The sequence below is a fragment of the Oncorhynchus kisutch genome, linkage group LG23 (assembly GCF_002021735.2).
Source record: "Oncorhynchus kisutch isolate 150728-3 linkage group LG23, Okis_V2, whole genome shotgun sequence".
NCBI classification, from domain to species: domain Eukaryota; kingdom Metazoa; phylum Chordata; class Actinopteri; order Salmoniformes; family Salmonidae; genus Oncorhynchus; species Oncorhynchus kisutch.
Window position 1 is genome coordinate 39,048,147 of NC_034196.2, and position 20,572 is coordinate 39,068,718.

The 20,572-nt window shown below is 41.4% G+C and overlaps 1 protein-coding gene across 1 annotated transcript; it reads right to left on the reverse strand.

The window, feature by feature from the left end:
• Window positions 1-4,702: 4,702 nt before the first annotated feature.
• Window positions 4,703-20,272, reverse strand: LOC109868496 (DEP domain-containing protein 1B). Its single transcript, XM_020458094.2, has 11 exons — window positions 20,225-20,272; window positions 10,168-10,433; window positions 9,204-9,345; window positions 8,735-8,862; window positions 8,501-8,631; window positions 8,317-8,364; window positions 7,976-8,116; window positions 7,457-7,623; window positions 7,120-7,296; window positions 6,437-6,622; window positions 4,703-6,333 (listed from the first exon to the last, which is right to left on the reverse strand). Exons 1-11 carry the CDS (start codon window positions 20,270-20,272, stop codon window positions 6,169-6,171), a joined length of 1,599 nt encoding a protein of 532 aa, XP_020313683.1. The 3' UTR covers window positions 4,703-6,168.
• Between the last annotated feature and the right edge of the window lie 300 nt (window positions 20,273-20,572).

Sequence of the window (20,572 nt, forward strand, 5' to 3'; positions counted from 1 at the left end):
CGATGAGACCAAATCTGAATACTATCAAAAACCTATGGCCAGATCTGAAAATCACAGTTGATGGAAGGCACCCACTCAAACATTGAAGAATTGGAGCAGTTTCCAGCTGAAGGGAGGGCCAAATTGCCAGGAGAAAAGTGCAGCAAGATCATTAATGATGGCTACAAGCATGGGCATCATGCACCCTAAAAATCCAAGGGAGCACAAAGCAGGTGAGGATAGCTTTTGCCTGCCTGCTAGAGCCATAAAATGTATGCTTAATTATATGTGGAAAGTACAGTGAGCTCCAAAGGTTTTGGGACATCGACACATTTCTTGTTGTTTTGGTTCTGTACTCCAGCGCTTTTGATTTTGAAATGATAAATGTGAGGTTAAAGTGCTGACTGTTTATGGTACAGGAAGGTACTCATGAATCCTACCTACTTCATTGAAAACCAGGGTTGGAGAGCCTTTAGCCACAGTCCAATAAAAATGTACTTTGATGCCATCTGAAAATGTGTCCTGTCCTCAACTGAAAAGTTATTTGTTGAGTGGATTTCATATACACAAGAAAGAGTCCGTCGACACCTTCTTTTACATTTCTTGTATTCATCAGGTTTCCTTATTCCAGCAAAAATGCAAGAGCAGCCACTTACTACCTGTAGTAAGGGCGTAACAGTCAAGATTCCAACATTCTTCCATCTATCCACTAACATTATCAGCCAAAAATACTTGTAGTGATATCTGTATAAAAAATTATCCAGTGCTAAAAGTTTGTTTAAATCATAAAAAATATAAAAAAAGTGATGAAAAGCTAAAGATGTCATTAGAGAAAGTAGGTACAGTAGTAAGACAGATGTCATTAGAGAAAGTAGGTACAGTAGTAAGACAGATGTCATTAGAGAAAGTAGGTACAGTAGTAAGACAGATGTCATTAGAGAAAGTAGGTACAGTAGTAAGACAGATGTCATTAGAGAAAGTAGGTACAGTAGTAAGACAGATGTCATTAGAGAAAGTAGGTACAGTAGTAAGACAGATGTCATTAGAGAAAGTAGGTACAGTAGTAAGACAGATGTCATTAGAGAAAGTAGGTACAGTAGTAAGACAGATGTCATTAGAGAAAGTAGGTACAGTAGTAAGACAGATGTCATTAGAGAAAGTAGGTACAGTAGTAAGACAGATGTCATTAGAGAAAGTAGGTACAGTAGTAAGACAGATGTCATTAGAGAAAGTAGGTACAGTAGTAAGACAGATGTCATTAGAGAAAGTAGGTACAGTAGTAAGACAGATGTCATTAGAGAAAGTAGGTACAGTAGTAAGACAGATGTCATTAGAGAAAGTAGGTACAGTAGTAAGACAGATGTCATTAGAGAAAGTAGGTACAGTAGTAAGACAGATGTCATTAGAGAAAGTAGGTACAGTAGTAAGACAGATGTCATTAGAGAAAGTAGGTACAGTAGTAAGACAGATGTCATTAGAGAAAGTAGGTACAGTAGTAAGACAGATGTCATTAGAGAAAGTAGGGTAGGTACAGTAGTAAGACAGATGTCATTAGAGAAAGTAGGTACAGTAGTAAGACAGATGTCATTAGAGAAAGTAGGTACAGTAGTAAGACAGATGTCATTAGAGAAAGTAGGTACAGTAGTAAGACAGATGTCATTAGAGAAAGTAGGTACAGTAGTAAGACAGATGTCATTAGAGAAAGTAGGTACAGTAGTAAGACAGATGTCATTAGAGAAAGTAGGTACAGTAGTAAGACAGATGTCATTAGAGAAAGTAGGTACAGTAGTAAGACAGATGTCATTAGAGAAAGTAGGTACAGTAGTAAGACAGATGTCATTAGAGAAAGTAGGTACAGTAGTAAGACAGATGTCATTAGAGAAAGTAGGTACAGTAGTAAGACAGATGTCATTAGAGAAAGTAGGTACAGTAGTAAGACAGATGTCATTAGAGAAAGTAGGTACAGTAGTAAGACAGATGTCATTAGAGAAAGTAGGTACAGTAGTAAGACAGATGTCATTAGAGAAAGTAGGTACAGTAGTAAGACAGATGTCATTAGAGAAAGTAGGTACAGTAGTAAGACAGATGTCATTAGAGAAAGTAGGTACAGTAGTAAGACAGATGTCATTAGAGAAAGTAGGTACAGTAGTAAGACAGATGTCATTAGAGAAAGTAGGTACAGTAGTAAGACAGATGTCATTAGAGAAAGTAGGTACAGTAGTAAGACAGATGTCATTAGAGAAAGTAGGTACAGTAGTAAGACAGATGTCATTAGAGAAAGTAGGTACAGTAGTAAGACAGATGTCATTAGAGAAAGTAGGTACAGTAGTAAGACAGATGTCATTAGAGAAAGTAGGTACAGTAGTAAGACAGATGTCATTAGAGAAAGTAGGTACAGTAGTAAGACAGATGTCATTAGAGAAAGTAGGTACAGTAGTAAGACAGATGTCATTAGAGAAAGTAGGTACAGTAGTAAGACAGATGTCATTAGAGAAAGTAGGTACAGTAGTAAGACAGATGTCATTAGAGAAAGTAGGTACAGTAGTAAGACAGATGTCATTAGAGAAAGTAGGTACAGTAGTAAGACAGATGTCATTAGAGAAAGTAGGTACAGTAGTAAGACAGATGTCATTAGAGAAAGTAGGTACAGTAGTAAGACAGATGTCATTAGAGAAAGTAGGTACAGTAGTAAGACAGATGTCATTAGAGAAAGTAGGTACAGTAGTAAGACAGATGTCATTAGAGAAAGTAGGTACAGTAGTAAGACAGATGTCATTAGAGAAAGTAGGTACAGTAGTAAGACAGATGTCATTAGAGAAAGTAGGTACAGTAGTAAGACAGATGTCATTAGAGAAAGTAGGTACAGTAGTAAGACAGATGTCATTAGAGAAAGTAGGTACAGTAGTAAGACAGATGTCATTAGAGAAAGTAGGTACAGTAGTAAGACAGATGTCATTAGAGAAAGTAGGTACAGTAGTAAGACAGATGTCATTAGAGAAAGTAGGTACAGTAGTAAGACAGATGTCATTAGAGAAAGTAGGTACAGTAGTAAGACAGTGACTGGAAATAAAACAACATGCTTTTTATAGTAAAGGACATACTGTGTGACCGTGTGAAAAATAACTTCTTATAACTATATACAAAATTACTAAAAAGATTCCAACAAATATACAATATTATCAACTGGCACTTCAGTGAGTTCTTCAGCAACATTCTTAACGACGGTTTCTAGTTCTCCAGTGTGATCAGAAAAACAGATGTACAGCTAAAGCCGATGAAAGTAGTTTAGAGTTATCAGAAATATATTAAACTTGAAATAACATTTTCCATTACTGAAATACAGTACCATGACAATTACATTTAAAAACAACACGTCTCATGAAATGACTCGATCCACCCTAAGCCTACTGGGGTGTCTCCAGAAGACCTAGTAGTAAACAAGATCATTATGAAATTCTATAATGAAATTAAGTGAAGAATCAGAGATGACTGACAATTCCATAGACCAGTGCTATATTGAAGAAAAGGGCTCTTCCAGCCCTTCAGTACCTATGTGTTCTGAGAAAGACCAGACTCACCAAATAATATTAACAGGGACATAGTGAGCTCCAGAAGTATTGGGACAGTGACACATGTTGTTTTGGCTCTTTACTCCAGAACTTTGGCTTTGAAATGATACAATGACTATGAGGTTCAAGTGCAGACGACTGTCGATCTTCCATTTGATTTGAGGGAATTGATCCATATCGGGTGAACCGTTTAGAAATAACAGCCCGTTTTGTACATAAACACCCCCCCCATTTTAGTAGGCCAAAAGTATTGGGATAAATTCACTTGTGTATTAAAGTAGTTTAAAGTTGATTATTTGGTCCCATATTCATACCATGCAATGATTGCATCACGCTTGTTTGTGTTTCAGATAATTTTGTGCCATATTAAAATGCTTGGTTAATAATGTATTGTGTTATTTGAGTCACTGTTATTGTAAATAAGAATACAATGTTTCTAAACACTTCTACATTAAATGTGGATCCCCCCATGATTACGGATAATCCTGAATGAATCATGAATAATGAGGAGTTAGAAACTTAAAATCACAAATATCATTCCCCAAAGACATGTTAACCTCCACCTTATCTCAGTTCACTGGTCACGATGGCAACACCCACCCGTAGCACGCGCTCCAGCAGGTGTATCTCACTGATCATCCCTAAAGCCAACACCTCATTTGGCCGCCTTTCGTTCCAGTTCTCTGCTGCCAGTGACTGGAACAAATTGCAAAAATCGCTGAAGTTGGAGACTTTTATCTCTATCACCAACTTCAAACATCTGCTATCTGAGCAGCTAACCGATCGCTGCAGTTGTACATAGTCTATCGGTAAATAGCCCACCCAATTTTCCTACCTCATCCCCATACTGTTTATATTTATTTACTTTTCTGCTCTTTTGCACACCAATAGCTCTACCTGTACATGTTCATCTGATCATTTATCACTCCAGTGTTCATCTGCAAAATTTAAATTATTCGCCTACCTCCTCATGCCTTTTGCACACAATGTATATAGACTTTTAACGACTTGTTAATTGTTTACTCCATGTGTAACTCTGTGTTGTCTGTTCACACAGCTATGCTTTATCTTGGCCAGGTCGCAGTTGCAAATGAGAACTTGTTCTCAACTAGCCTACCTGGTTAAATAAAGGTGTTCTCAACTAGCCTACCTGGTTAAATAAAGGTGTTCTCAACTAGCCTACCTGGTTAAATAAAAGGTCAAAAAATCAAATAAAAACACTACAATAATAGGAGAGGTTAGCATTTCTGGGGGTGTGATATTTGTGCATCTGTAACTTTCATCATTATTCACTATCAATAATAATGGTAGCATCCACATTAATGTAGAAGTGTTTAGAAACATTCTATTCTTCATATTTACAATAAAAGTGACTCCAAAATGACAATACATTATTTACCATTCATTTCTATTGGGCACAAATAATCAGAAACACAACCAAAACGAACAGCAAATGCATTCAACAAATGTGTAGTCACAAGCTTGACGTAATCATTGCGTGCTTTGAATATGGGACCAAATACTAAACTTGACTACTTTAATACACCTGAATTTGTTCCAATCCTTTTGCTTCCCTAAAATGGCATGAAAATACACTCACATTTTTTAGCTGACAGTCTGCACTTCAACCCCAAAGTCATTGTATCATTTCAAATCCAAAGTGTTGCAGTACAGAGCCAAAACAACAACAAATGGTCACTGTCCCAATACTATTGGAGCTCACTGTAAATGGCCAATTGAAATGCATGACGGTAAAAACAAAATCAGTGTTAACTTGGTGAAATAAAACCATGGGCCTCCCGAGTGGTGCAGCAGTCTAAAACACTGCATCGCAGTGCTAGAGGCGTCACTACAGACCCAGGTTTAATCCGGGGCTGTATCACAATCAGCTGTGATCGGAAGTCCAATAAGGCGGCGCACAATTGGCCCAGCGTGGTCCGGGTTAGGGGAGGGTTTGGCCAGGGGGGCTTTACTTGGCTCATCACGCTCTAGCGACTCCTTGTCACGCGCCTGAAGGCTGACCTGGTCGTCAGTTGAACGGTGTTTCCTACAACACATTGGTGCGGGTGGCTTCCGGGTTATGCGGACAGGTGCTAAGAACCATGTTTCGGAGGACGCATGACTCGACTTTCACCTCCCGAGCCCATTAGGGAGTTGCAGCGATGAGACAAGATCGAAATTGGGGAGGAAAAGGGGGTAATTTGTGTTTCATTTTTTTTAAACGAATTTAAACATGGCACACACATTTCTAATTCTACCTGTAGTGACCAATTCTATGGGCCTGTTATGCATGATAATTTCCAGTCAGTGTTTAATTGGCTAACACAAGCTGCCTTTATGGATTCCTATCATCCTCTTCTTAGTTTAACAGTAGTTTCTACTATACTTCTCTTCTTAGTTTAACAGTAGTTTCTACTATACTTCTCTTCTTAGTTTAACAGTAGTTTCTAGTATAGTAAGTCAAATTGGCAACACTATTCCATCTATTGCCACTTTACCCCTGTGAATTCTATTCTCATTGACCTGCTGTGGAATAAGCTCCAAACACTCCAACACACATAATCCTCCCTGTCTCCTGGCCACACTGTAGAGGTCAGACGTGCAGAGTCAGAGGTGAGAGTTAGGTCCTAAAGCTCCAACTCCTTTGGAAAGGCTGGAAGGGTTTCTTTAGGGTTAGGAGCATGAGCTGGGGTTTGAGCCGTGGTGCTCTCTCTGGTAAGACGGCAGCCTTGCTCTCCGCTGTGGGGAACCGCCTGCGGTAGATCTCCGGATAGGACTTCTGGAACTGAAGAATGGTAAGACGATTAGTTTACAGAGCACCAGTAGGCTGGAGTTGATCAATCCTGCCCTAGCAAAGTTAATATAGGGAAAGAGATCTTCGATTGTACCTGCTTGAGTCTCTTCCTCTTGTCCTTGGCTGAGAGCTCAGTGTCGGCGATGAGGCCCTCCAGTAGCTCCTGCATGGGCCCCTGGGAGCTGGAGACTCTCTGCTCCTCAAACTCTGCCCTGCTAATCTTCCTGCAGTACGACGGAGACACCAGGGAGGCGTCTGTATCGGCACCGGCATACTTTATCTGGGGGTAGAGAAAGCGAGAGATGAAAAATACTTATTGGTCTGGGGTTGAGAGGGAGAGGCTGTTAAGAATCCTGCATGTTCAATGAAAATCCATAGAGATTGAGTTGATGTAACTGGTAGGTAAACGTAAATATATAAAAGTGATCCTAGTATAATAAGTCATGACATTATATAGCTGTTATTAAATTATCTGTCGCACTTGAACCCAGTATAGTGACAAAGCTTGAGAAATCAAACAATCACCACCACATCAAGGGTGAAATGAAAGCACACCCTTTCACATATCAACATACACCAGTTGACCAGGGTCGTGTTCATTAGGCACCAAATTGAAGAAAACGGGCCTAAAATGGAGAGGAATTATCTGGATTTGTCCCATGAGAAATGCAAATGTTAGTTTTCCGTTGCGTGCCCTAATGAACACGACCGAAGACAGGCTGTCAGTGTACTTTCTCTGGGTTTGTAAAAACTACGCTATGACCGAGTCAGGCTGACCTGTACCCTCCTGAGGTGGGAGAGGTGATCATCCACATGTCTGTGCAGGTTAGAGGGCACCCTGAGGACACTTTCGTGGTGCTCCATCATGAAGGTGACCAGCTTGGTGGCCAGAAGCTCGTCCAGGTCCACCTCCTCTGCAGAGCCCAGGATGCAGCGCGAGAATGTCTGCACCATCTGACCACGAACAACGAGTGGGGAGTGAAAACAGAAAAATACAGTCACTTACTATGAAGAGCTTTGAAAAGTAGTGGGAAAATCCATATAACTGCAAGCCCTCCATAACAACGATGGACTCCACCTGACTCCATAAGTTACGATGGAAAGTAGTTTGTACCAGGGTGCGTGTTGCTATGGCATCGTTAAGCGGTGGAAGGGCAGGGTTCTGGCAGACCCTGGCCATGAGGCGGAGAAGCAGCTGGAGTCTGCGGCGGTTGGCCGGTGGCAGGAGGAGGCTGCACACCTGGAGGGCCTCTGCTGCCACCTCTTTCTGCTGCAGCAGACCTGGGGGAAGAGATGGCTTGAGGTACACAGGACCTTCCCTGTGCATTGCATCTGTCTCTCATGTGGTTTTGATACAATTTTGTTGGACTGTTTATTACAAACCAAATGGTCCACGATTGTTTGCCCAATTTAAATATGGTAAGGCAAGGCTACAGTAAGAGTTCTGTGTGGCCCTGAAGTGTTCCGTTTACATTTAGCCACATAATAGCCACAGCGCTTCCTCTTCTACCTCACAAAGTGGCTATAGATCCGATTTTATATATTTAACTGATAACAGAAATAATGCAATGCTTCCTCTTCAAGAGTAGTGGTGTTTTCTACTATCATTGTTGTAAGTTGACACATTACTCACTGAGAATGTTGACAAAGACTTCATAGAGCTGGAAGGTCAACAGGGGCTCTTTGAGTCTCTGGAAGTACTCAGCCACCGTCCGCAGCACATCACGCTCAAAGCCTGGGTACATGGGCTGCTTGGTCTCCCTACCGTTGGGCCCTAAAGAAGAGAGAGATTTAAGCCTAACTGTATATACAAAACAAGAAGACCCAAAGCAAACATGAGCAGATGTTGTGTCTTGCCGTATTGGTAAGAGCACAAAACCTTACATACTGCAGCTAATTAGTAACAAAGGTGAACCCAAAGCAGATGTCTAAATGATAAGAGGAGAGGTTTATTATCAGTATAGCTTTACTCACAGTTGGCTAGGCACTTCATTGCTGATAGAACCCAATAGGGCATGTCCTCTAGAATTGCAAAACATGAGAAAATATCAAATATAAAGTTAGGCTAAATTCTAAAATATAGTTTTAGTTATTAATGTTAATCTTATACAGTAATAGTCATGAGCAATGTTACAGAATGACTGCAAAAGTTACATACCCGCTTTGTTCTTCACAATAACTATTCCTGTTTTATTGACACTGAATACGTTGTGAATTATATGCTTTGCATTCACGTGTTTGGGATCCAACACTCCATCCATTGTCTTCAGACCCAGCACTCTCTGCAAACTAAAACGGTTGTAAAAGGAAAAACAACGACACACACACACAGTGACCAACAAGCGCAAGTCCATGGTGTGTGGTGGTGTGTGGTGGATAGCTAGCTACGTACTGTGCGATTGTCATTTTCTTCCAGATTTGGTCGACTTGCTTGGGGGTGATGTCCGTCCTACGTACGATTTTGCACTCGTGCACCTCTCCAATGGCTATGCTGTGTCTCTTGTTCCACGTCTCTGAGTTCTGAGGAAAATCCAAAACATAGAATACTATGACACCAATGTAACCCTAAAATACTGTATTTTTGTCCTGCTGGGACCACCAATACAAAAGATATATGTACACATAACTTAAGTCACGTTGGATACAAGTATCTTCTAAATGGCATACATTATATTATTATTAGTACATTTTAACATGTTTCACAGTTTGTAAGTGCGTGAGTATAATATTAATTACTACATATTGTTGTGCCATCTTTAAAATAAAATAAATATTTTAAAAAAGGGTCAGTGAAAACAGCAACAGCTAACTGTAAAGTTAAACAGCTGTACTAGCCCCTGCCCTCTCTCAGTATCTCTCACCAGGATCAGAGACTTCATGGGGATCTTCTCTGGCTGCGGCAGTTCCTCGTAGTCGTCCCAGCGGATGAGGCGGGGCAGGTCGCAGTTCTCTGACACTGGGGTCCGCTGGGGCAGGGGCTTCAGGGGGGACGTAGGAGGGAACCTAGGGTCACAGGGAAGGGAAGTCAGGGGTATGAACAAATGAGGACAGACAACTCTGACCGGCAGCCCTTCCACACATTCATGCACATTTAAGGACCACAGGCGTTCAGATGTCTTTATCTGCTCAATATCTCCTTAGACCACATAAAAGCAGACAGGGTCATTTCATGTCACGTGTGCATTGGCCCTTTAACAAAAAAAATAAAAAAAATAACCCGGTTTCTCCCCAATTTCGTGTTATCCAATTGTTTTTAGTAGCTACTATCTTGTCTCATCGCTACAACTCCACTACGGGCTCGGGAGAGACGAAGGTTGGAAGTCATGCGTCCTCCGATACACAACCCAAACAAGCCGCACTGCTTCTTAACACAGCGCGCATCCAACCCGGAAGCCAGCCGCACCAATGTGTCGGAGGAAACACCATGCACCTGGCAACCTTGGTTAGCGTGCACTGCGAACCCAGAGTCTCTGGTGGCACAGCTGGCGCTGCAGTACAGCGCCCTTAACCACTGCGCCACCCGGGAGGCCGCATTGGCCTTTTTGACACATTATTTTGCCTGCCTACTTCTCTCATAGAGCGGCATGTAGCCTAGCGGTTTGGAGCGTTGGGCCAGTAAGCAGACTGGGTGAAAAACAAATTGTATCTGTCGATGTGGGCTTGAGCATAGAACCTAATTGCTCCTGTAAAAATCACTTTTGATAAGAGCGTCTGGTATATTACCAAAATGTAAATATGCAGCAAAGTAGTCAGCCATGACACCTTAGTACCATGAAAGGCAATGACATTGAAAACACACACATCCCAATAACAGGACATCATCACCTGTAGACTTGACCACTGTCCTCAAAGTCTTCTTTACCATAGCGGCCCTTGACATCCTCAACGACGTGGTTCTTCATGAATTTCCGGAGCAGTTGCAGGGTCTGGTACCGGGACACCTCTGGCCCAAAGTTATGGTTTCGCTTCAGCAGCTCATGTAGCCAATCAACAGCTTCAGATCCAGTGAAGCTGTTGTCATAGCTACGGAAGTATGCCCAGTGTCTTTTCAGAGGCATGCCTCCACGGAAGAGCTTGATAGTTTCATTCCACTGCAGGACAGAGATCCATTCAAGAGTTTTATTTAACACATATTTAGTGTTAATAATGTGCTATGCTGACGATTTACATCCTGTTTAACAAATAGTCTCGCCAGTAACACCACAATCTCTACTTTCACATGGGGCATGTCAAATATAAGCCTAAATAACAAACGAAATGCATATGTAAATACATGCAGGGATATCAGTGGCTTACAATTGGCTCATCCATCCCCTCCCTTGTAACTAATTCCCCAGGTCGTTGCTGTAAATGAGAATGTGTTCTCAGTCAACTTACCTGGTAAAATAACAGTAAAATAGAAATAAATAAAATAAATAATGCCCATTGAAGCTTAGGGAGCACATACTCCTCAGTTTAATACATGAAGCAACAGCTAGAGTGCTAGATCTCTCTATATACACAAACAGTACCAGTCAAAAGTTTGGACACACCTACTCATTCAAGGATTTTTCTTTATTTGAACTATTTTATACATTGTAGAATAGTGAAGAAATCAAAACTATGAAATAACACTTTTTAATTTTTAAATTTCACCAGGTAGGCAAGTTGAGAACAAGTTCTCATTTACAATCGCTACCTGGCCAAGATAAAGCAAAGCAGTTGACACATACAACAACACTGAGTTACACATAGAGTAAAACAAACATACAGTCAATAATACAGTAGAAAAATAAGTCTATATACAATGTGAGCAAATGAGGTGAGAAAAGGGAGGTAAAGGCAAGAAAGAAAAGGCCATGGTGGCAAAGTAAATACAATATAGCAAGTAAAACACTGGAATGGTAGATTTGCAGTGGAAGAATGTCAAAGGTAGAGATAGAAATAATGGGGTGCAAGATAAATAAATACAGTAAGAGGAGAGGTAGTTGTTTGGGCTAAATTATAGATGGGTTCTGTACAGGTGCAGTAATCTGTGAGCTGCTTTAACAGCTGGTGCTTAAAGCTAGTGAGGGAGATAAGTGTTTTCAATTTCAGAGATTGTTGTAGTTCATTCCAGTCATTGGCAGCAGAGAACTGGAAGGCGAGGCAGACAAAGGAAGAATTGGTTTTGGGGGTGACCAGAGAGATATACCTGCTGGAGCGTGTGCTACAGGTGGGTGCTGCTATGGTGACCAGCGAGCTGAGATAAGGGGGGACTTTACCTAGCAGGGTCTTGTAGATGACCTGGAGCCAGTGGGTTTGGCGACAAGTATGAAGCGAGGGCCAGCCAACGAGAGTGTACAGGTCGCAGTGGTGGGTAGTATATGGGGCTTTGGTGACAAACAGATGGCACTGTGATAGACTGCATCCAATTTATTGAGTAGGGTATCGGAGGCTATTTTGTAAATGACATCTCCAAAGTCGAGGATCGGTAGGATGGTCAGTTTTACAAGGGTCTCTAGAAACATCATTGAAACCAGGTGATATCATCGCATGTGTGAGTGGTGGAACTGAAAGGTTGGATAAGGTATAATGAGCAGGGCTAGAGGCTCTAGTGAAATAAGCCAATAAACACTAACCAGAACAGCAATTGACAAGGCATATTGACATTAAGGAGAGGCATGCTTAGTCGAGTGATCATGAGGGTCCAGTGAGTAGCGAGGTTGGTTGGGGTCACGGCGATTCAGACAGCTAGCCGGGCCATCGGTAGCAGATAGCAGCCGATAAGACAGCTAACGATTAGCGGGCCGCAGATGGGCGTTCAGGTAACGTCGTGACGGAGGGGCCAGTTGGATAACTCCCTCGGGCAGATAACGTCGGTAGTCCAGTCGAAGGCCAGGTGGGGCTCCGCATCGGCAGTAAAACGGGTCCGGATAGGTGATTGTAGCCCAGGAGTGGCTGATGGAACTCTTCAGCTGGCTAGCTCCGGAATAATTGATGTTTGCTCCGGGATCGACGTAAGCCAATAGTCACACGGATAGCAGCTAGCTAGCTGCGAGATCCAGGTGTAAATATGGAATCAATGTAGTAACCAAAAAAAGTGTTATACAAATCAAAACATATTTTATATTTGAGATTCTTCAAAGTAGCCACCCAAAGTAGCCGTCCAACCCATCCCAAACCATCTCAATTGGATTGAGGTCGGGTGATTGTGGAGGCCAGGTCATCTGATGCTGCATTCCATCGCTCTCCTTCTTGGCCAAATACCCTTTACACAGCCTGGCAGTGTATTGGGTCATTGTCCTGTTGAAAAACAAATGATAGTGGGATTATGCGCAAACCAGATGGGATGGCGTATCGCTGCAGAATGCTGTGGTAGCCATGCTGGTTAAGTGTACCTTGAATTCTAAATGAATCAATGACAGTGTCACCAGCAAAGCACCCCCACACCTCCTCCACCATGCTTCACGGTGGGAACCACACATGCGGAGATCATCCGTTCACCTACTCTGCGTCTCACAAAGACACGCGTTTGGAACCAAAAATCTCAAATTTGGATTGATCAGACCAAAGGACAGATTTCCACCGGGGCTAATGTCCATTGCTCGTGTTTCTTGGCCCAAGAAAGTCTCTTCTTATTGGTGTCCTTTAGTAGGAGTTTCTTTGCAGCAATTCGACCATGAAGACCTGATTCAATCAGTCTCCTCTGAACAGTTGATGTTGAGATGTGTCTGTTACCTGAACTCTGAAGCATTTATTTGGGCTGTAATTTCTGGGGCTGGTAACTAATGAATTTATCCTCTGCAGCAGAGGTAACTCTGGGTCTTCCTTTCCTGTGGCGGTCCTCATGAGAGCCAGTTTCATCATAGTGCTTGATGGTTTTTGCGACTGCACTTGAAGAAACTTTAGAAGTTCTTGAAATTTTCCAGATTGACTGACCATGTCTTAAAGTAATGATGGACTGTCGTTTTTCTTGGTTATTTGAGCTGTTCTTGCCATAATATGGACTTGGTCAGGACCTGAAGCAAAGATATACCATTTGAAAGGAAACACAAGTCTGTGGAAATGTGAAATGAATGTACCATTATCTTTGAAATGCAAGAGAAAGGCCATAACGTATTATTACAGTCCAGGCGCAATTTAGATTCTGGCCACTAGATGACAGCAGTATATGTGCAAAGTTTTAGACTGATCCAATGAACCATTGCATTTCTGTTCAAAATGTTGTATCAAGACTGCCCAAATGTGCCTAATTGGTTTATTGATACATGTTCAAGTTCATAACTGTGCACTCTCCTCAAACAACAGCATGGTATTATTTCACTGTATTAGCTACTGGAAATTGGACAGTGCAGTTAAATTAACAAGAAGCTTTCTGCCAATATCAGATATGTCTACGTCCTGGGAAATGTTCTTGTTACTTACAACCTCATGCTAATCGCATTAGCCTACATGAGCTTAACCATCCCGCGGGGGATCCACCGATCATGTGGAGGTTAACTGAAATGCATTCCAGGTGACTGCATTGCACACTTGGCATTCTCTCAACCAGCTTCATGAGGTAAAGGGTAGCTATTTTGAAGAATTTGTTTAACACTTTTTTGGTTACTACAGGATTCCATATGTGTTATTTCATAGTTCTTATGTCTTCACTATTATTCTACAATGTAGAAAATAGTAAAAATAAAGAAAAACTCTTAAATGAGTTGGTGTGTCCAACTTTTGACTGGTACTGTAGCTAGATCAGGGATGAGCAACTGGCGGAGCGACCCCCTTTTGTAGGCCCGCGGACCTATAAAACATACACAAATATATACACACATACATACATATATATACACATATACATACACATATATATACACACACATACATATATATACACATATACATACACATATATATACACATATATATACACACACACACACACACACACACACACATACATACATACATACATACATACATACATACATACATACATACATACATACATACATACATACATACATACATACCACATTTTTAGGAACTCAGTCGGGGTCTCAACTTACTGTTGACAGTTAGAGTAATAGAATACACAAGGTTCAATTTCGAAATTTGGTTGTGCATCAGTCGTCACTCAATTACCCATGTCTGCTAAAAAAAAGTAGATTCGTAAGTTAGTGTAGCGGCCAGCTATCTAAACTTGTAGAAAGCATGGTAGAATTAAGGACCGGGGTTTGGCTCATTGATCACCAGTTATCATATCACAAACTGCAAACATTTGCTTCCACCCAACGGCAAAATTTCTGGAAATTAGTTATAAAATTGCAACCTTTTCTCTACGCCCGATTGCAAAATGTGTAGAACCACAAGAAATTAACTTTAAAATGTAATTTTGGGGGGATGTGGGTACTCAGACCCCCTGCGGCCCCTCATGACGAGCTAAAAAATTTTGTGGGCCCCATTCCATCAAAGTTGCCCATCGCTAGATCACGGTAATATACTGTAGCTAGCTAGATGTCGCGACATCAAAAGAAAGCTGCATAGTAACTATGCCTAGATGGAGGACTCTCACGTCTATGGCTAGTTTCCCGGACACAGATTAAGCCTAGTTCTGGACTAAAAAAAAAACATTTCAATGAGATTCTCCATTGAGCACTAGGACTAGGTTTAATCATTGTCCGGGAAAATGGCCGGTAATGTACAAGGATTTAGACTCATGATGGCACATCTTCAAGACCATGTGTAAAAACTATACAAATGGTAGATGAAATTAGACAAACAAGTCAAGGAAATGCATATTTTAGGTACTTCATCTATCAGGCTTTTATAATATGGGCATTAGGCTACAATTTAAATCAATCCGTGACCATGTTCATTCCCACTACTAGTTAGAAGCAAAACCATTGTTTATAGTGTTTATTTCCTGTCCCCTGGGTTATTAGACTGGCAGCAATTAAAGTAATCTCCACAAAACGGTTCATTGACCTTCTGGAAATTAGGGTTAGAGACAATTTTGTTGTTCCATTTAATTCTGTGGTTAGACATGTCAATACAAATATGACAGTCTGCAGTTAATGGCTGTTGGCCAGGTCGTATCTAACCGTGGTAACGTTGGTTGGAGATTCGCCAGACATTCGGACCTTTAAACTTCAATAGCTCACGAACGTTTTGAGCTGCATAGCATGTTGCGCACCCTTTAGTTCTCATAAAACGATTCCTAGATTAAACATGTATTTTTTTACATTTTTTATCCCTTACAACTCATCAGTTCCTTTAATATGTGATGTAGACACCTCAAACCAACTTTGGAATGTTCAAAGGGACAATTGTTGAATTTCTTTAACCTTAATTTATTAGTTACATTTTGGCCTTTGAATTTCAATAGCTCCTTGATCACATGACCTAGGCACTTCAAATCAACTTAGGAATGTTTGTATTATTCACAGGGTAGGGACACACATTGCATGGCTGCCATGAGTTTCACACAAAAGTAAGACTTTCTACTCTGCAAAGTTGGACCCCCAGGTTTTGGGCATTCTGAATAGTATTGTGTTGAACAGTTTATCAGATTGTCACCTCTTATTTGGACTAATGCAATGCTCATCTCTATAGCCTCTCTGTCAACACTCTTCAATATGTTCACAATTCTGTTGCTTCAGTGCTCACCCAGAAGGGTACACCATTTTGGTGTCACCATTATGTCTCAATCCGTTTGCAGGCGTTCTGATGGGCTGGCATGGGGAGGGAAAATTCTCCCTCCTCTGGGTCCTTACCTGACGTTATGGTATAAAGTAAGGCTGCAGACTGAAGTGTTGGATAAGTTTGCAGGCAGGCTGTATGCAACTTCTTACCATTGTGCATATTATCTGAATGCTTACAAGACATTTGTTCACTCTATCCTTGGATCCTTAATTTCAAACCACTGGGACCCGAAAATTCCCTAATCCACACCAAAACCTGGGAAAACATCCACTCTCCACCAACTCCCCTGCTCACCTACAAACCTCTCCATGTCCTGGCTCTTTCTTACCTCTCTGACATGCTGCACACCTAAATACCTTCCTTTTCACCCCCAACACCAGACTCCTGGCCACTGGAGACCTTGTCTTCAGTGACTTCAGCTCAGCTACAGTCCTCTGAAACTCCTGGAACATCCAACATCCATTTGCATATTTAAAACCAGACTCACAAACCATCTCTTCAGACAACACCTATGTTACACTCCAATAATAACCCAGTCCCTTGTTAGATGTTTTGACTACAACCAAAACGTGATCATTTTACTCCAGTGCTGGTCTGCTGGCTTCCGGTTAAGGCCCAATGTTTTACTGTTAACATACAAAAAGCATTGCATGGACTTGCTTTTACTTATCTCTGACTTGGTCCCACCGTACATATCTACAGTACATATGTTCTACAGTCATAAGACGAAGGCCTCCTTATTGTCCCTAGAATTTGTAAGGAAACAGCCGGAGGCAGGGCTTTCTCCTATTGAGCTCCTCTTTTATGGGATGCTCTGTCGATCCATGTGAGAGACGCAGACTCTGTCTCAACCTTTAAGTCTTTACTGAAGACTCATCTGTTCAGGAGGTCCTATGATTGAGCGTAGTCTGGCTCAGGGGAGCGAAAGTGAATGGGAAGTCACAGGCAAGAGGAACCACCCTTGCCGTCTCTGCCTGGCCGGCTCCCCACTCTCTCTTGGGATTCTCTGCCTCTGCACCTATTACGGAGTCCGTCACTGGTTTGTTCATACTGTCCCATCTTTTCCCTATAAGGATGCATCGCATCATGCCAGGCTTTGCTCGCTACACTCGACTCCCTTGGGTGGGTTGAGTCACAGACGTGATCTTCCTGTCCGGTTTTGCTTACCCTAGGGTTAGTGCGGTATGGGAGATCTTCCCGGGCTATACTCGGCCTTGTCTCAGGGTAGCAAGTTAGTGGTCTGTTGATTTCCCCTGAGTGGTGTGGGAGCTGTGCTTTGATGTTTATCCTGCTTGATTGGCCCTTGTCTGGGAGTCATTTTGGACGGGGCCAGTGTCGCCCAACCCCCACCCGTTTCAGTCTCAAGTATATATCCTACAATAGCCTATGTGCCGGGGGTCTATGGTCAGTCTGTCCACTCTGGTGTACTGTGTGATCTTAGGATAGGAGAATTTGAGGAAGCATGCCTAAGGCCATACCGTACACAAGATAGAATAGGAGAATTTGAGAGTGCATGCCTATCTGGTGTACTGTGTGAAGGCTGATTTCATTACCTCAGCTGACCCTCAATTGAGAACAGGTAGAGGTTCAGCATTTTCAATTACTTAGGGGCTATTACAGACAGAAGCCTCAACTTCACTGAAAACAAAGTACATTTGACACTTTCCTGCTATGGAGAAGGAGGCACCACAACGTAGTTCCCACAATCCTGCAGAGCTATTACACCTGCCACCTGTTACATCAAGCTGAGGAAGTCAGTCTGGGGTCTGCTGTCTGAGGCAACCTGTTACATCAAGCTGAGGAAGTCAGTCTGGGGTCTGCTGAAGTCAGTCTGGGGTCACACTTTGGATGGTGTATCAATACACCCAGTCACTACAAAGATACAGGTGTCCTTCCTAACTCAGTTGCCGGAGAGGAAGGAAACTACTCAGGAATTTCACCATGTTACAGAGTTTAATGGTTGTGATAGGAGAAAACTGAGGATGGATCAACAACATTGTAGTTACTCCACAATACTAACCTAAATGACAGAGGGGGGAAAAGGAAGCCTGTACAGGATTAAAAAAATATTCCACAATGTGCATTCTGATTGCAATAAGGCACTAAAGTTTTAAAAATTGTGGCAAAGAAATTAACTTTATGTCCTGAACACAAAGTGTTGTGTTCGGGGCAATTTCGACAGAGTACCACTCTTCATAGTTTCAAACATGGTAGTGGCTGCATCACGTTATGGGTATGCTTGTCATCGGCAATAACTATTTTCAAATATTATTATTTTTAAATAAATGGAATAGAGCTAAACACAGGAAAAATCCTAGAGGAAAACCTGGTTCAGTCTGCTTTTCACCAGAAACTGAGACAAATTCACCTTTCAGCAGGACAATAACCTAAAACACAAGGCCAAATATACAGTGGAGTTGGTTACCAAGACAACATTGAATGTTCCTGTATGACCTAGTTACATTTTTTACTTAAATCGACTTGAACATCTATGGCAAGACTTGAAAATGGCTGTCTAACAACTTGAATAATTTTTTTAAAGAATAATGTGCAAATATTGTTCAATCCAGGTGTGTAAAGCTCTTAGAAAGCTACCCAGAGAGATTCACAGCTGTAGTCAATGCCAAAAGGTGATTATAACATGTATTGACTCAGGAGTATGATAACTTCTGTATTTCATTTAATATATTTTCAAAAATTGCTAAAAACATGTTTTCACTGTCATTATGGGGTATAGTGTGTCAATTTAATCCATTTTTAATTCCTGATGTCACAAAATGTGGAATAAGTCAAGAGGTATAAATACTTTCTAACGGCACTGTATATATATATATAGGAATCGTCTGAAAACTAAAGGATGTGCAACATGCCTAAGGAATACTACAAGTTGAAATGAAGTCGCTAAGTCAAATTGAAGAGAGAGTCATTTTAAAGTTTCAAATATTTATATAAAATCCTGAAAGCGCTTTTTGCGGAAAACCAAAGGGTGAACAATGCATTTCCCTACATGTGAACATTCCAAAGTTGGGTAGAGGTGTCTAGGTCACATCGTCAAGGAGCTATTGAATTTTAAGTTAATTTTAATAAATATACATTTAAAACATAGAGATCATTTTTGGAGAGAACTAAAGGATCAATCAAATGTATTTATAAAGACCTTTTTACATCAACCAATGTCACAAAGTGCTGTACAGAAACCCAGCCTAAAACCACAAACAGCAAGCAATGCAGATGTAGAAGCACATGCCTCTATAGAAGGTATGAATCAAAGGGTGCGTTCGTTAATTCACTCTGGCTATGTACTCAGGTTTCAGAGAACTCATCTGAGTGTGCCAGAGCACAGAACTACTGATGAATTTACGAACGCAGAACACCCGTTGAATATGGCCGTGTCTGTAAACTTCGACAAAAAATATGAAATTGTTGCCAGCAGCACAGTTAGTCACCAACGCTCTGGATAACCAGCTCTGCTAGGGCAAGTAAAATGCTCAGAGTGAGGTGTTCTCTCATTTATGTCTGGAAGTAGCTATCAAGCTCGCTAACTTTAGCCAGTTCGCTTGGGTGGTTGACTGCTGTTGAGGTCAGAACGCTCAAATCAACCCTACTCCTCAGCAAGATCGTACATTGCGCTCTAAAATGCTGAGAGCGAAACACTCTCAATTTAAGAACAGACAATCTGACAACGCTCTGAATTTATGAATGCCTAGAGCGCACTCTGGCACTCCAGAGTGAATTTATAAACGCACCCAAAGTTGAAATGAGGTTGCTAAATCATGTGGTTAAAGCTATTGAAATGTGAATGTTGTGATCATGCACTTCGTTGATGGTCCCTAACTAGTTGCATTGACGGTGCCACAGATTGCCTACACTTTTGTTGTGCGATTATGAGACTCCGGTCAGGGAATTGGGAAAGTAAGACCTGTGCAAAGTTGTACACATTGTGTGCCTAACCTGAAGTTCTGACTGGCAAAGATACCAACTTTACCACGATGAGAAACCTTGCCAGAGAGCACTGGACAGCCTCGGAACGTTCCTTCTTCAACGCTAGCCAGCCAAGAGCAATATCAATAAATAGTTAGCGTTAGCCAAAAAACTGTGTTTTATCCGATTAAACGACAAGAAGTCTTACAACATAACCAACAAGCCATTTGGCAAATTAACATTGCCAATGCAAATTACCACAAAACTGGCTAGCAAACATTACTAGCATTGGACATAATCTACTCACCAACTTTGTTGCCCTGTATGGACCCGGTCCGATCATTTTACCTTCCATTCTGGTCCAATAACACACACAAAAGTTACACAACTTTCATAAACGAGAGATTCTACCAAATATTAATGCAGACTATCGTTACTACTGAAAACATAACATGCCATTGAGAAGCTAGCCTAGCTACGCCTCGCTGACCAACTTTGAATCTCGAGCGTCACATCTGAGCAATGCGATTGGAGCAGAGACAAGCGAACCCGGTCACATGATACGATGCCCAAATATGGACATCCTGTAGCTATGCATTGCATTTGTTTAAAAAGAAGTAACAATTTATAGGGAAACAGACGAGTCAACTTGCCC